Below are 17,180 nucleotides of genomic sequence, written 5' to 3'. Positions count from 1 at the left end.
CTCAAAATGGATTATAGATTTCAATGTAAGAGCTAAAATTATGAAGCTTCTAGAAAAAAAAATAAGAAAAAAGTCTTTCTGATGGGGGGTGGCAAAGAATTCTTGGATATGATAATAAAAGCACATACCTAAAAAATAATAAATGATATTCATTAAAATTAAAAAGATCTTCCCAGTTACTAAAGAATATGTCTACAATGCAGGAAACCTGAGTTTGATTTCTGGGTTGGGAAGATCCCCTGGAGAAGGGAATGGCTACCCACTCCAGTATTCTTGCCTGGAGAATCCCATGAACAGATTCTTGTGGGTTGTTACAGTCCATGGGGTTGCAGAGTCAGAAATGACTGAGTGACTAAACACTTCCACTTTTAAAATTAAAAACATTCGTGCTTCCAAAGATGCTATTTTAAAGATGAGAAGACAAGTCACATGCTGAAAAAAAATATTTTCAAAGCATGTATCTGATAAAGGACTTATATCCAGAATATACATAGATGTCTTATACTCAATAAGACAAACCACTCAATTACAAAGAAACAAAAGAACTTGAATAGAAAGTCTTCATGAAGGATATACAAATGGCTGATAAGCACATGAAAAGGTGCTCAGTGTAATTAATTATTAAGGAAATGCAAATAAAACCACAATAAGATACCATTAAATATCCCCTAAAATAGCTGTAATAGATAAGACAGACAATATCAAGTATTAACAAGGATTCTGAGAAATCGAAACCCTCATATATAGTTGGTGGGGGTGTAAAATAATAATGCTACATTGGACAGCAGTTTGACAGCTTCTTATAAGCTTAACTATGACTTCATGAGATTCATGAATTCCACTCTTAGAAAAATCTACCCAAGAGAAGTGAAACATATACTCACACAATGACTGGCATGTGAATGTTTATCACAGTATTATTCATAATAGCCAAAGCCTAGAAATAATCCAAATGCTCAACAACTGGTAAATGCACAAGCAAAATGTAGTGTATCCATACAATGGGATACTGGTCAGCAATTAAAAATATCAAACTACTGATGCATGTGACAGCATTGATGAAGCTCAGACACATTTTGTTAAGTGAAAGAAACCAAATACAAAAACTGCATATTGTGTGACCCATTTATAAAGATTCTGGAAAAGGCAAACCTACAGACACAGATGTGGCTGTGGCTGGAGATGTGGGATTGAGGACTGAACGCAGATAAACAGGAGGGAAATGTGGGGAAAGATGGGAAAGGTCTAGAAGTGGATCGTGGTGAGGGTTTCACAATCCTATACATTTACTAAATAACTTTACAGTATATGTTATACATCAATAAGGTAAAAATGTTTACATGTAAAGGCTGTAGTTAGTAGCAACTAGATTTCTTAAATGTATTGGGTTGGTCAAAAAGTTCATTCAGGTTTCTTTGTAAGATGTCATGGGAAAATCCAAATGAACTTTTGGCCAACCCAATATTATCTTTTCCCTTGGAGTGAATTAAGTTCAAAAACAGATTCTTAAGGCTGGAGAGGGATCATGGAAGATGTGCAGAATTTTAGTAGAGTGGATGGAATGAAAATTTCAGCATGTTTCAAGTAGAAGGAAAGAACAAAGCAAGAACAAGCAACAAGAACAAAGCAAGAAATGCAAGAAGCAAGAACAAAGGAAAGAAGTGAGAAAAAAAGCCACATTTGAGGATTAGTCTGCTTGACTGATAACGATCAAGAATCTAATGGTAAACATCCCTGCCTCCTGAATTCCGGCTAATTGTTTCTCCTGAAGCAAAAGTCTGCTTCTGATACAATCGGTGATGGGTACTTCTTTACCATGGGGCTTCCCAGGTGGCATTAGTGGTAAAGAACCCACCTGCCAATGCAGGAGATGTAAGAGATGTGGGTTCAATCCCTGGGTCAGGAAGATACCCCGGAGGAGGGCAGGGCAACCCACTCCAGCATTCTTGACTGGAAAGAGGAGAGTGGTGGGCTACAGTCCTTAGGGTTGCAAACAGTCAGACATGACTGAAGCGACTTTGCACACATGCACCTCTTTAAACATCCCAAATTCTATAACAATTCATTATAAAAATCTTGGGCACTGACTAGTGAAACAGTGAGTCACATCAAAATATTATACTTGTTATTTACATGAATCATCAACTTCTATTTCAAAGAGCACTCTTCTAAGAAGTCACTTAAATACTTTCAGAATCACACCATTTTAGGAATGGAATGTGCCTTAGAGATCATCTGTTCAGCACCATCATTAAGAGGGTGTACACACAAAAACATACAGAACCTTTTAAGTCCTTTTTTTTTTTTCATTTCCCCTGGGCCAAATAATTTTCAAATGAGGACAATTATCATAAGGGAAAACATAAGGACTAAAAAGAGGCGCCAGTCTTCACCTTGACCATACTATTTCCCCCCATTCAGCCTAGGGTGCTAACTCCCCATCCTGCACCCTATTGCCAGCTGAGCTGACCACACACATACCGACTGAGTCAAGAAAGGTTGACTGAGGTTCTCCTGCCCACTGAGCTAAGTTGGGGAACTTGTGCATCAAGATATATACATTTCCTCGGAAAATGTTAAAGATCTTTTTGATTTTTGTTTTATTTTCATCTCTTATGAGAAGTTTTGAATCAGGATGCTAGAATCAGCATTACGGGGGGATCTTCACCTTGACCATCAGTGCAGAAGTACTTACATCACCAGAGGGAGGAGGCAGTGTGAAGGGGTGATAGATTTTAAACATATGAATTAATATTTTGTAAGCAGTACACTTCACTTTTTTGGATGGTAGGACTAGAGAATCAAATACTTCTTTCAGAATCTGATTAACCTGAGAACACTTAAAATATTCCCAAGGTCCATTCTGGGATCCCTGGTAATTCACACAAAAAAAACCTTGTTGGATATATTTTGTAAATTAATGCTGTCATTGATTAACTTATTTCATAAATGGAGATGATTCAAACATTTTTTATAATTCCTCATTATTCATACAGGTACAGGCTCAACTTTCCACTGCTATGACTTTCTTGGTTAGAAGCCATTCTCTGACGTTAGATACAAAATTAGCTGCATTTGGAAAACAACTTCTTACCTCCCTAAGGTCTGTGTGATTAGTAAACACAGAAAACCTTAACCAGAGGCAGTGCACACCCAGAAATACATAGCAAATAGCAAAGATCACAGTGCTTCCTTTTACTGGAATAAATGTTTGTTTCACCTGAAAAGAGATGCTATAAGAGCAATCTGGGGCCAACGATCAAAACTCACAGAAGCTGCTTGCTGTGCTTTTCTTGCTCAATACAAGCATAATTTTGCATAACCTAAGGTGGGTATTTTTCTAGATACAGATCTTTTTTTTTTCTGAATGAGAGTTTTGATACAAAATGCTGCTTCTAAAGTTCTTGCATGGTAATATTTGTTTCAGTCTGGCATCTTACACTATTAACTTTCATCCCTCAAAAATGTCATTAAATGAAAAGAGACAGCTAAGGAACAGAAAATCTTTTTTCAAGAGCTTCATTCAATTTGCTCAGTCTCTTGAGTCTATAAACATAATCATGTTGCCTCAACTCAGGATTCAAGCAGGGATGCTCAATTTCCACCCAGAAACAGCCTTGTTTTGAGATGACCAAGAGGTTAACCAGTTTGCCTACAGTTTTCCAGCTTGTTACAGTGACCTGGGCTTCTTGATGTCCTGAGGGTTTTCAGCTATTGACTTCTAGGTCCAAAATGGGATTTCTCAACTGTAGTACTGTGGACACGTGGGGCTGGGTGACTCTGTTGTGGGGCGCTATCCTGTGCGCTGCATGTTTAGCAACAATCCCAGCCACTGCCCACTAAATGCCAGTAGCATCCCCTTAAACGTCCCCGGTGGTTACAATCAAATAGGTCTCCATATACTACAAAACATCTAGAAGGGAATATTGCCTCTGACAGACAGCCACTGTTCTGGAATATCCAAGCATCACCTTATTCCAAGGCCAGTTTTAATCCTGTCTTTCCCATTGGCTCTCTCCTGCCGATCTGGCAACCAGTGATCTGCGCTCTTCTCTCTCACAAGATCTTTCTGTTTACACCATCTTTTGCTTTGCCATACCTATTATATTGGGCTTTCCAGGCAGCACTAGTGGTAAAGAACTGGCCTACCAATGCAGGAGACATAAGAGACATGGGTTCAATCCCACGATTGGGAAGATCCCCTAGAGAAGGGCAGGGCAACCCATGCCAGTATTCTTGCCTAGAGAATCCCATGGACAGAGGAGCCCGGCGGGCTACAGTCCATAGAGTCACAAAGAGTCGGACACAACTGAAGTGACTTAGCGTGCTCATCTATTATATTGTTCTAAAATATGATATTTAATTATCTCTGTGTTTATGTTATGATCTCTATGCCATTTCCGTGATTAGACTAAAAGGCTCATGCAGCAAAAAAATCATGTCTTAACAGTCTTTATATTTACTAGATATCTAGAACATGCTTCACACATAGCAAGAATTCAAGACTATTCAATAATTTTATTAATTCCATATCATCAGATGGCCTCAAAACAGGAGTGAATTTTCCAGACATCTGAAACTTCTTCCATTAGGGTAGAATGAAGTATTTTTATTTTTATTAATTTGGTAGAAATCTTCCTAGTATTTATTTGCTCCCCTGTCTTAATAAATATAGTAGCTACAGTCATTTTTGATGATTCAGAAACATTATTTGGAATATCAGTTTTTATTCTGTGCTACTTGGAAAGCTACATGAAAGCTTTCCAAGATAGCTTCATGTGGTGCTGTTTTTAAAACCATTGTGCATATTGTAGTATCTCTGTCTCCTCCACAATGTCTCACCTGACCTCTGGTGGGGCAGGAGTGGGAGGGATGTTGGAAGGACAGCGTGGAGGATAAGATAACAACCACAGTTACAACCATAAATCCTAGTGCCTTTTGAGAATTACTGCATGCCAGGCACTGGTCTCTGTACCTGACATCTAGTGATTCGTTATTTTGCTCAACAATTCTAGAGATAGTTAGTATAATAATATTATTTATTGTCTCCACTTTACTGATGAGGACACTGAGACCCCAGAGAGATTGAGTACCTTGCCATATTTACAGAGGCAGGAAATGATAAAGAAGAAATAGGAGGGGCTTCCCTGGTGGCTCAGTGGTAAAGAATTTGCCTGCCAATGCAGGAGACACGGGATCAATCCCTAGTCCTCAAAGATTCCACATGCCTCAGAGCAACCATGTGTCACAACAATTGAGCCTGTGCTCTGGAGCCTGGGAATTGCAACTGCTGAGCCCACATGCCACAGCTACTGAAACTTGCATGCCCTAGAACCCATGCTCCACAATAAGAGAAGCCACTGCAGTGAGAAGCCTGAAGCTAGACAGCAGTCCCCGCTTGCCACAGTTAGAGAAAAGCCCACACAGCAAGGAAGACCCAGCACAGCCAAAAAGAAAGAAAGCAGGAAAGAAAGAAATAGGAACCCAGGCAGTCTGACTCAAGACCTCGTATTATTAATCTGTGTATAACTAATTATGCTAACTAGTATATTTAGTTAATTCAGTATAATTAGTTTACCACAGTACACAAAAATAAATGGGGTAACAACCAATGTTATCCCAAATTCAGAGTGAATGACTCCTGAAATTATTTGACATTGGTTTACACGGCATAAAGTATGAGGACTTTGTGGCTGTTCTTTTCCCTGTGACAACCCACTTTCTGAGGCTTTTTCATTTGCTAAGCACCTGCTACATATCAGATGCTGTCCTAGAGCTGGTTACAGAATCATAAGATGATAGAATATTAGCAACAAAAGAGACACCAGACACCCTCTAGTGCAGTGGTTTCAAACCTGACTGTGCCCTAGAATCACTGGCAGAGTTTCACAAAGGGACTGCTGCCTGGGCGCCCCCTCCAGACTGGCAGAGCTAGAATTTCTGCAAGTGGGGCTTCCTGGAGATGCTACTGTGCTCCTAGTCTTGAAGACAAGGAAAACCAGGGGGTGAGATGTAGCCTATTTCAAGCCACAGAACTAAAAATTTTAAAATCACGTCCTAATTTTCAAAAATTTTTTCCCTATATGACTAAAATCCTTCTCAGCAGTTGGATACCTGTCCGTTTTACCAATACTTAAGGAAGAGACAGGGCTTCCCTGGTGTCTCAGACAATAAAGAGTCCACCTGCAATGCAGGAGACCTGAGTTTGATCCCTGGGTCAGGAATATCCCCTGGAGAAGGGAATGGCAACCCACTCCAGTGTTCTTGCCTGAAGAATTCCACGGACAGAGGAGCCTGGTGGGCTACAGTCCACAGGGTCGCAAAGGGTTGGACATGACTGAGCAACTAACACACACAAGGAAGAGATCAACAAACACAACAAAATGAGTTGGGAGGATGTCAGTTAGCAGTCCCAGATACCTGGTGAGCCACTGTAATAGACAATTATCTCCCTCAACGTAACAGAGCACCCAAACTAAACATTTTCCTGTCATATGAATGATCTGAGAACAATCATTCACCAAATTTGCACTTTCTGGACATTGGCAAGTCAAAAGCAGCACAATTAAGAGAAAATAAATTAATTTGCACCCATTCAGGAGTGGGTTCAAATCTGGCACTTTGAACCACTGGCAAATTATTTCATTGCCATGAGCTTCACCTCTGTGCCTTAACAAAAAGGAGTAATACTTCCTTTGCTGAAAATTAAATCACATCATGCAGGTAAATGCTTCCAGCACAGTTGATTTGTGAACTCACTCAAACAGCAAACCCCTTCCCTTCCTTCCTAGGAAGGCAGTCCTCCTCCTGTACCTGTCAGAACCCTCAGAACATGGTAAATCCTTGAGCTCCAACTGGGAATGTCCAGCAAAAACCTCCTTCTCCCCTTGGGAGTATCTGTGGGCTGCATTCCAGCTCTGATCCATGCCCTAGGTCAGACGTGACAGCATTCCTTCACTTCAGCACGGTGACAACAGGAGGATGGCCCCTTCCATAAACACACACGCTGCAATACCACAGGCCCTGGCATGCTAAGTTGCAGAGGCAGATGTCCTCATAAAGTCAGCAAAAATTGCATGCAAAGTTTTCAATGTCTAACTAAGTATTTTCATGAACAAGTATTCTGAAGGGATGTATTTCCTCAATGAACCAAGCCAATGGTTTTTGAAGTATGTTCATGAGGAAGGAAAGCCTGTATCTTCCTTAATAAACTCTTTGACTCCTGGGACATTGCTGACTACCTTACAGAATAATAATAATACCTTCTTAGTTCAGTGACTGACTGGAAAAATTTACTCTTTCATTTCAACAAATGCAGCAGAGAGCTCCTCTTACTGTTTGGAGTGTAATGTTCCATGCAACGGGAGATGAAGCCAGTGTTGGCTCAGAGGTAGAGGCACCTGTAGAGTTTGAATATGACACAACATGGGCCATAATTAGGGGATAAACAAGAGATTCCACTGTAACTCCCATTACTGTATATAATTCTATTGAACCACTTAAAATCACTACTGTAGGTGCTTTGTATAATATTTGCTCCAAAATCCATAGCAATATTCAGTTCAGTTCAGTTGCTCAGTTGTGTCCAACTCTTTGTGACCCCATGAATTGCAGCACGCCAGGCGTCCCTGTCCATCACCAACTCCCGGAGTTCACTCAGACTTAGGTCCATCCAGTTAGTGATGCCATCCAGCCATCTCATCCTGTTATCCCCTTCTCCTCCTGCCCCCAATCCATCCCAGCATCAGAGTCTTTTCCAATGAGTCAACTCTTTGCATGAGGTGGCCAAACTACTGGAGTTTCAGCTTTAGCATCATTTCTTCCAAAGAAATCCCAGGCTGATCTCCTTCAGAATGGACTGGTTGGATCTCCTCGCAGTCCAAGGCACTCTCAAGAGTCTTCTCCAACACCACAGTTCAAAAGCATCAATTCTTCGGCGCTCAGCCTTCTTCACAGTCCAACTCTCACATCCGTACATGACAACAGGATAAACCATAGCCTTGACTAGATGGACCTTTGTTGGCAAAGTAATGTCTCTGCTTTTGAATATGCTATCTAGGTTGGACATAACTTTCCTTCCAAGGAGAAAGTGTCTTTTGATTTCATGGCTGCAATCACCATTTGCAGTGATTTTGGAGCCCCCAAAAATAAAGTCTGACACTGTTTTCACTGTTTCCCCATCTATTTCCCATGAAGTGATGGGACTGGATGCCATGATCTTCGTTTTCTGAATGTTGAGCTTTAAGCCAACTTTTTCACTGTCCACTTTCACTTTCATCAAAAGGCTTTGTAGTTCCTCTTCACTTTCTGCCATAAGGGTGGTGTCATCTGCATATCTGAGCTTATTGATATTTCTCCCGGCAATCTTGATTCCAGCTTGTGTTTCTTCCAGTCCAGCGTTTCTCATGATGTACTCTGCATATAAGTTAAATAAGTAGGGTGACAATATACAGCCTAGACGTACTCCTTTTCCTATTTGGAACCAGTCTGTTGTTCCAGTCTGTTGTTCTAACTGTTGCTTCCTGACCTGCATACAAATTTCTCAAGAGGCAGGTCAGGTGGTCTGGTATACCCATCTCTTTCAGAATTTCCCACAGTTTATTGTGATCCACACAGTCAAAGGCTTTGGCATAGTCAATAAAGCAGAAATAGATGTTTTTCTGGAACTCTATTGCTTTTTCCATGATCCAGCAGATGTTGGCAATTTGATCTCTGGTTCCTCTGCCTTTTCTAAAACCAGCTTGCACATCAGGAAGTTCACAGTTCACATATTGCTGAAGCCTGGCTTGGAGAATTTTGAGCATTAGTTTACTAGCATGTGAGATGAGTGCAATTGTGTGGTAGTTTGAGCATTCTTTGGCATTGCCTTTCTTTGGGACTGGAATGAAAACTGACCTTTTCCAGTCCTGTGGCCACTGCTGAGTCTTCCAAATTGGCTGGCATATTGAGTGCAGTGCTTTCACAGCATCATCTTTCAGGATTTGAAAGAGCTCAACTGGAATTCCATCACCTCCACTAGCTTTGTTCATAGTGATGCTTTCTAAGGCCCACTTGACTTCACATTCCAGGATGTCTGGCTCTAGGTCAGTGATCACACCATCGTGATTATCTGGGTCGTGAAGGTCTTTTTTGTACAGTTCTTCTGTGTATTCTTGCCATCTCTTCTTGATATCTTCTGCTTCTGTTAGGTCCATACCATTTCTGTCCTTTATTGAGCCCATCTTTGCATGAAATGTTCCCTTGGTATCTCTAATTTTCTTGAAGAGATCTCTAGTCTTTCCCATTCTGTTGTTTTCCTCTATTTCTTTGCATTGATCGCTGAGGAAGGCTTTCTTATCTCTTCTTGCTATTCTTTGGAACTCTGCTTTCAGATGCTTATATCTTTCCTTTTCTCCTTTGCTTTTCACTTCTCTTCTTTTCACAGCTATTTGTAAGGCCTCTCCAGACAGCCATTTTGCTTTTTTGCATTTCTTTTCCATGGGGATGGTCTTGATCCCTGTCTCCTGTACAATGTCACAAACCTCAGTCCATAGTTCATCAGGCACTCTATCTATCAGATCTAGGCCCTTAAATCTATTTCTCACTTCCACTGTATAATCATAAGGGATTTGATTTAGGTCATACCTGAATGGTCTCGTGGTTTTCCCTACTTTCTTCAATTTAAGTCTGAATTTGGTAATAAGGAGTTCATGATCTGAACCTCAGTCAGCTCCTGGTCTTGTTTTTGTTGACTGTATAGAGCTTCTCCATCTTTGGCTGCAAAGAATATAATCAGTCTGATTTCGGTGTTGACCATCTGGTGATGTCTATGTGTAGAGTCTTCTCTTGTGTTGTTGGAAGAGGGTGTTTGCTATGACCAGTGCATTTTCTTGGCAAAACTCTATTAGTCTTTGCCCTGCTTCATTCCATATTCCAAGGCCAAATTTGCCTGTTACTCCAGGTGTTTCTTGACTTCCTACTTTTGCATTCCAGTCCCCTATAATGAAAAGGACATCTTTTTTGGATGTTAGTTCTAAAAGGTCTTGTAGGTCTTCATAGAACTGTTCGACTTCAGCTTCTTCAGCATTACTGGTTGGGGCATAGACTTGGATTACTGTGATATTGAATGGTTTGCCTTGGAAACGAACAGAGATCATTCTGTCATTTTTGAGATTGCATCCAAGTACTGCATTTCGGACTCTTTTGTTGACCATGATGACTACTCCATTTCTTATGAAGGATTCCTGCCTGCAGTAGTAGATATAATGGTCATCTCAGTTAAATTCACCCATTCCAGTCCATTTGAGTTCGCTGATTCCTAGAATGTCGACATTCACTCTTGCCATCTCTTGTTTGACCACTTCCAATTTGCCTTGATTCATGGACCTGACATTCCAGGTTCCTATGCAATATTGCTCTTTACATCATCGGACCTTGCTTCTATCACCAGTCATATCCACAACTGGGTATTGTTTTTGCTTTGGCTCCATCCCTTCATTCTTTCTGGAGTTATTTCTCCACTGATCTCCAGTAGAATATTGGGCACCTACTGACCTGGGGAGTTCCTCTTTCAGTATCCTATCATTTTGCCTTTTCATACTGTTCATGGGCTTCTCAAGACAAGAATACTGAAGTGGTTTGCCATTCCCTTCTCCAGTGGACCACATTCTGTCAGATCTCTCCACCATGACCCGCCCGTCTTGGGCATCTAGCAATATTACTTAATGTAAATATGTGCTCAGACACTCAGTGGTGTCGAACTCTTTGCAACCCTGTGGACTGTAGCCTGCCAGGCTCCTCTCTCCATGGGATTCTCCCAGCAAGAATACTTGAGTGGGTGGCCATGCCCTCCTCCAGGGGACCATCCCAACCCAGGGATTGAATCCACCTCTCTTAAGTCTCCTGTACAGGCAGGTGGGTTCTTTACCACTAGTGTTACCTAGGAAACCCAATGTAAATATAATACGTCCCATAAAAAATATTTTTTATGTACAATCATGTACCATAGGTTTTTCTGAAGAGAGAATTCCAAATTATAAAAACAAATATCTTAGTGAAAACATTTCTAACAAAATATGAGCAACATAACTGAAATTCTATAGGATGCTAGATATTATATAAAATAAATTAATGCATGAATAAATGTGAGGTCATTATGTAAACAAATAATTTTGAGGAAATACCAAGTTAAGATAAAGTTAATGTTTAAAAAAAAAACAAACTGGGATTTATCAGAAACTTTAGTGAGCAAATATGTACTCTAACTCTCTGGGATGTAGATCAGGGCTTCCCAGGTGGCTCAGTGGTAAAAGAATCCCCCTGCCAGTGTAGGCATTGCAGGAGACATGGGTTCAATCCCTGGGTCAGGAAGATCCCCTGAAGGGGGAAACGGCAACCCACTCTTGCCTGGAAAATCCCATGGACAGAGGAACCTAGTGGGTTACAGTCCATGGGGTCACAAAGAGTTGGACATGACTGAAGCAACAGGGATCTGACAGACATCATTTCTCATGCTTTTTCCCAGGCATTTTTCAAGACTCAGGTACAATAAAATACCAGTTTGGGAAATACTGACCCTAACTAAATATTACCACAACATACTGCCTTTCAAAAGTTATGGCAAATAAATGTCCTAGAAGCCTTCATATGGAAGAAGAGTTGGCCTGCCTGGTAAACACACCAGAGGAATCTTTCAGTTGAGGTGAGCAATTGAGAGGAGCTCTTATAAAGCTTTGGCAATTCCTACAGGAAGGAAAACACAGCTTTTCCTATAGTAACAATTGCTGGTCATATAACCATTAAAAAGCAATTCAAACACCATTGTATATGGGCTTGTTTTGGAGGCAGATCCTGCAATGTATTCTTGAGGCTAATTTTTCCAATTTATCTGTTGCATAATTGCAAACCAATTTGAGATCTGAATACATATTTGATGGGGACTGAAAGACTGTGTCCTCCCAAAATTTATAGATTTGAAACTGTGTACAAGCCCTGTGCCCTTGTCTTTGTCTGACTCAAGAGTTAATGACTGGGAAATGTGAAGATGTAGAAACAAAGAAGGCAATGGCACCCCACTCCAGTACTCTTGCCTGGAAAATCCCATGGATGGAGGAGCCTAGTAGGCTGCAGTCCATGGGGTCGCTAAGAGTCGGACATGACTGAGCGACTTCACTTTCACTTTTCACTTTCATGCATTGGAGAAGGAAATGACAACCTACTCCAGTGTTCTTGCCTGGAGAATCCCAGGGACGGTGGAGCCTGGTGGGCTGCCGTCTATGGGGTCGCACAGAGTTGGACACGACTGAAGTGACTTAGCAGCAGCAGCAGAAACAAAGAACAGCTGTTGGGCTGGGGAACTGGTAACAATTTAGAGTACAATTCTGTCACATGACAGAATTACCAAACTCCCAGTTCCCTGGAAGGTACAGATAAATGCCTGACACACACTCATAAGTTGCTTTTACAGGAAGCAGACCGCCTCCAGATGAAAACTGCTGACCACAAGAACACAGACCTTAGACTGGTTGAAACCAGAAGGTTGATAAGGCTTGAAACTTACCTGATACCAACCAATCCAAGACCTATGCATAAGCTGATCATGTCCTAAACACTATAAAAGTCCTCACTACCCCCTCCAGGGTGGGTCACACAGTTCAGGGCATTAGTGCACTGAGGCCCCCTTTGCCTGGCAAAGCAATTAAAGCTACTCTTTTCTATTTCAGCCAAAAGTCTGTCTCTGTGTTTCTATTCTGTTTCAGCAACATGTTGAAGCTTTAATCCCCAACATGATGGATAGGGCCTGTGAAGTAATGATAAAGATCAGAAGGGTGGGACCCTAATTCAACTGAGCTGATACCCTTATAAGAAGGGGAAGAGACACACGAGAGCTCTCTCCTCCCTTCCTCCTCCCTCCTCTCCCCTTCTCTTCCTCTCTTGCTTTCCCCCCAAAGAGGTTATTTGAGTACACAGGCATATGGCAGTTACCTGCAAGCCAGGAACAGAACTCTCATCAGAAACTGAACCCTGTTGGACCTTGATCTTGGTCTTTTCAGCCTCCAGAACTGTGAGAAAATACATTTCTGTTGTTTAAGTCTCAGCTTGTGGTATTTTGTAAGGCAGCTCAAGCAAACACATACAATATTGGACAAACCACCATTTTTGGTCAAAACGACTAACTAAATCAATGATAAGAAAGTGGAGGATGTTTAAAGGCTGAATCTACCGATCCATAGATGCAGAACAGTTGGTTCGTGCCTTAATTCTCTCCAGGCTGAGAGGAAGCATAAACAAACAAGACATTTTGAGTCTTCTGTGTCACGAATGTTAAAAATCATGAGGGTAAAAAATGTTCCTATTAAAAATATCCTTCTTTTTTTTTAAAAAGTTGACCTTTATACTCTTAGAACTTTAAAAACAAAAACAAAAATCCTCACCCAAAGAAAATAAATGAAAAGCCTTTTTCCAATTTTAAGATACTTGAAGGAAAAACACTTTGAGCCCGATCTGTTCCAAAGCACATCTAGCTGTCAAGTTCCTAATGGAATCAGGCTTTTGAAGGTGTGCAAACATGCAGCTGTCATGTGGGGCGGGGGAAAATAAACACTTTGCTCACCAAAGAAAGGCAAACTAACAGCAGTCCACCCAAGCACCGGGTGGTTGTCAGGACTAGACAATGGAATGCTCTGGTTTCCAGGCCCCTGAATAGAAGCCATGTCCCTGCAGACAACCCCCACACCGCCTGCCACATACTGCAATGAGCCTCGTCACTCCAGTCATCGCAGTCGTTGTAGCCGTTACACTGCAGTTTCCTGGGGACGCAGATGCCACTGGTGCACAGAAAGCTCTCGCCCCCTCTGCAGAGCGCTAAAAAAAAGGAGAGAGGCAGAAAAGCAATGTCAAAATAAATAAGAGGGTTTTTTTTTTTTTTAATTAGGAGAAATAAAGAACAGAAAGAAAACCTTCTCTTGATGTTCAACAGATGTGTTTCCCAACTCCCTCAGTTTCATTGTCACCAATTCCTCTCTGGCTTTCCAGAACATTAATTGTAAAATTACCTGAGAAGAATACAAAGTGTTTGCCTGAGAAAAGTGAAAGGAAATTCGCCAGTCGGCTTTCACAGCACAAGCGAGCAGCCTCGTCTATTGCACAACTTATGTGCGGAAACATACCGAATGGCAGTATTTTTTTTAATAACCGAAAATTATTTCGAAGTGAAATTTATTGAACAAACATTTAAAATCCTTCTACAACAATGTCATGCAAAGAAATTTAGTTACAAATAGTTGATATGTGCTTGAACACAGGCATAGAGACCCTATGCCTTGTACTGAAATGTATTTATTAACTTGGCTTAATAAAAATGCCAGTTAAAAATGTCAGAGCCTATTCTGGCATAAGGAATGTGAAACAACATTAGCTAATAATATTTTCTTTCTTTTCTTTTCCTTAACATGGTTGCACTTTGGTATTCTTTGCTTTAAATATTATGTTCTTTTTCTTCTCAAAATTCAACAAATATTCAATTATTTCAAAATTACATTCGACACAAAATGTGGGAGAAGAAGCTAGAAAGATTTTTCTAAGGGAGACCATTACTTAAAGGACAAATTAATTCAACAAAATGGGTGTTAAAATACACTTCAATATTTAGCAATTTGCATCAAATGCCTTTTATATGTGTATAACCTTTGGCCCAGCAATCTTATTTCTTGGCCTTCATACAAAGTAAGTCATCATGAATAAGTCCAAGTTTTTATATTTAAGGGTATTAATACCATCTTGGTTTATAAGACGAAAACTGAAATAACAGCTATGCAATAATAGAAGATTGGTTACATAAATCTTAGTACTACATATAAGGGATACCATTATAGCCACTGAAAATTATATTGCAAAAAATAAAGTCCTGGGCCAAAGTTCAGGATAATTTAATTGTAAAAACACCATCTAGTTCTAAAAAAGCATAGTACAATTTGGCCTAGAAAGAAGTATTAACATATCTAAGGTTACTCTGATTATCTCTGGTATTAAAATTGAAAGTAATTTTTATTTTCTTCATTGTATTTTATTCTGTATTTTACAAATGTTCTTATAATGATCATGTCTTATGTTTATAATCAGAGAAAAACTCAACTTATTTTCAAGAGATCCGAATTCAGAGTAATGGTAAAATAAATATAAGCCTCCAAAATATTTCTCTCTCCCTTCCACAAAAGTTAGCAGGATCAGCCTATGGTCACCTGCCTGGCCACTGTCACCATTCCCTGAACTGTGTATTCCTTGATGAGATGAATCTTGTTGTCTAACTAAAGGGAAATAGGAAACAGGGAACATTTAACTCACAAACTGAAATACAGAAAACTTCAGACAGAACATTCCAGGCAGTAAGGTCCATGACGCTTACATGTTCCACATTGCCCAGCAGAGTGGTTGGCACTCAGGAGGTTCTTAATTAAAGGGAAAAAGTCATTTCCATCTCAGTGGAGCACAATATATTGCCACAAGGCAAAGGAAAAATGCAATTAATGGATTATCTTGCAATGCTATCAAGGAATCAGAGTTTCAATTTGTTGAACATTAAGTGAAAGTGCAAATGTGTTAGTCGCTCAGTTATACACGACACTTTGCAGCCCCATGGGTATAGCCTGCCAGGCTCCTCCACCCTTGGAATTCTCTAAGCAAGAATGCTGGAGTGGGTTGCCATTCCCTTCTCAGAGAATCTTCCTGACCCAAGGATCAAATCTGGGTCTCCTCCATTGCAGGCAGGTTCTTTACTATCAGAGTCACCAGGGAAGCCCTGTTGAACATTAAGTACCAGTCAATTTGGTATGTTTCTTATGATGGTAATTCATGTGTAACCTTCACAATATCAACAATGAAAATCTGGATTTCCATTATATCCCATGATTTCTGAATCAGTACAAATGGCATCTATGGATTTCAATTGCCGAGACATGCAACAAGCTTAAGCTTTATAGAGTCTTAGAGGAGGAGAAGGGGATGACAGAGGATGAGATGGTTGGATGGCATCACTGACTCAATGGACATGAGTTTGGGTGGACTCCGGGAGTTGGTGATGGACAAGAAGGCCTGGCATGCTGTGGTTCATGGGGTCACAAAGAATCAGACATGACTGAGCAACTGAACTGAACTGAACTGAGAGGACTCAGCCCAGAATTGCACTCCTCTAGCTACAGACAGAAACTCCTCAAGACTATACAGGAAACCAGATATAAAATGAAAAACCAAAACAGTAAAGATATTACTGGCCAGTCTATACAATAGCCTCTCTTTAGGGTTAAGAGAAAGTTTTCAAGAAGTGTGCATCCTATTGTGAGATTGTTTCTGAACTACACTAGAAAGTGCAGAAATTCCATCTGTCTGCATTTAAGCAGCTGCAACCCCTCAGAAGAATGACTGCATTCCCTACATTGTGGTTTGATGATTCCTTGGGAAATGTGGCTCAAAGTTCAACATTAAATAGCTCCTAACATCTAGGCTTCATCTCTAAGACCCCCATATATTTTACTCCAATAAAGCCATATTTGTGTAAGGATCTATAAAATCTGGATCAAATTTAAAACATGGCATTGCTGACATGTTTTGATTACTGATATCCCGTGTCTTTGCTGATTCAGCAGAAACTGACTTCTTTTGTGTGGTTTCTCAGTTGGAGAAGTGGCTGTCCGTGATTTTAAGACACTGAAAATCGTTTCTTTATTCTTATTCTCCCTTTGCAAGTCCTTTGGATGTTCATTCACAGCTTCATTAATCAATATTCTTTGTACAGTTAGGATAGCTTTGTACATTCTCCTTCTGTTTGATGTCTTCTTAACCTGTATTCAGAATCTTCACTTTTGTGTAAAACTGTTTGTATTTGTGTAAAACAGTTCAACTAGCAAAACATTTCAGACATATCTCATTTAGAAGTTCTAAAGAGCTCAATAACTACACAGGTAAGAATTCTATCACAACTTCCTCAGGGTAAGTGGTAGTTTACAAACAGAGAAACTAGAGCATTGTGTGCTTAAGACTGCAATTGCCCAAAGCCATGGAGCTAAGAATACATGAAAACACCCCAGAGTCGTGAGGTCCGGGCTCTAGACCCAATCCTTCCCACCATAGCCACTCTCTGCACAGTTGATAGGCATTCAGTTCAAGGATACCAGGTTCAGGTAAAAACACAAACTTGCCTTTTCATT

At 40.4% G+C, this 17,180-nt stretch overlaps 1 protein-coding gene across 2 annotated transcripts in view; it reads right to left on the bottom strand.

Moving 5' to 3' along the window:
- The window catches only part of CORIN (corin, serine peptidase), a 282,930-nt gene that overhangs the window by 92,385 nt on the left and 173,365 nt on the right, over positions 1-17,180 (bottom strand). For both annotated transcript variants that reach the window (XM_044945906.2, XM_025290092.3), the window contains exon 6: positions 13,729-13,842. In XM_044945906.2, coding sequence (XP_044801841.2) covers positions 13,729-13,842 — 114 coding nt within the window. The remainder of the gene's footprint in view (positions 1-13,728; positions 13,843-17,180) is intronic.

The sequence above is a fragment of the Bubalus bubalis genome, chromosome 7, assembly GCF_019923935.1.
Source record: "Bubalus bubalis isolate 160015118507 breed Murrah chromosome 7, NDDB_SH_1, whole genome shotgun sequence".
In the NCBI taxonomy this organism is placed as follows: Eukaryota; Metazoa; Chordata; class Mammalia; order Artiodactyla; family Bovidae; genus Bubalus; species Bubalus bubalis.
This window is presented reverse-complemented; position numbering and strand designations above follow the sequence as displayed.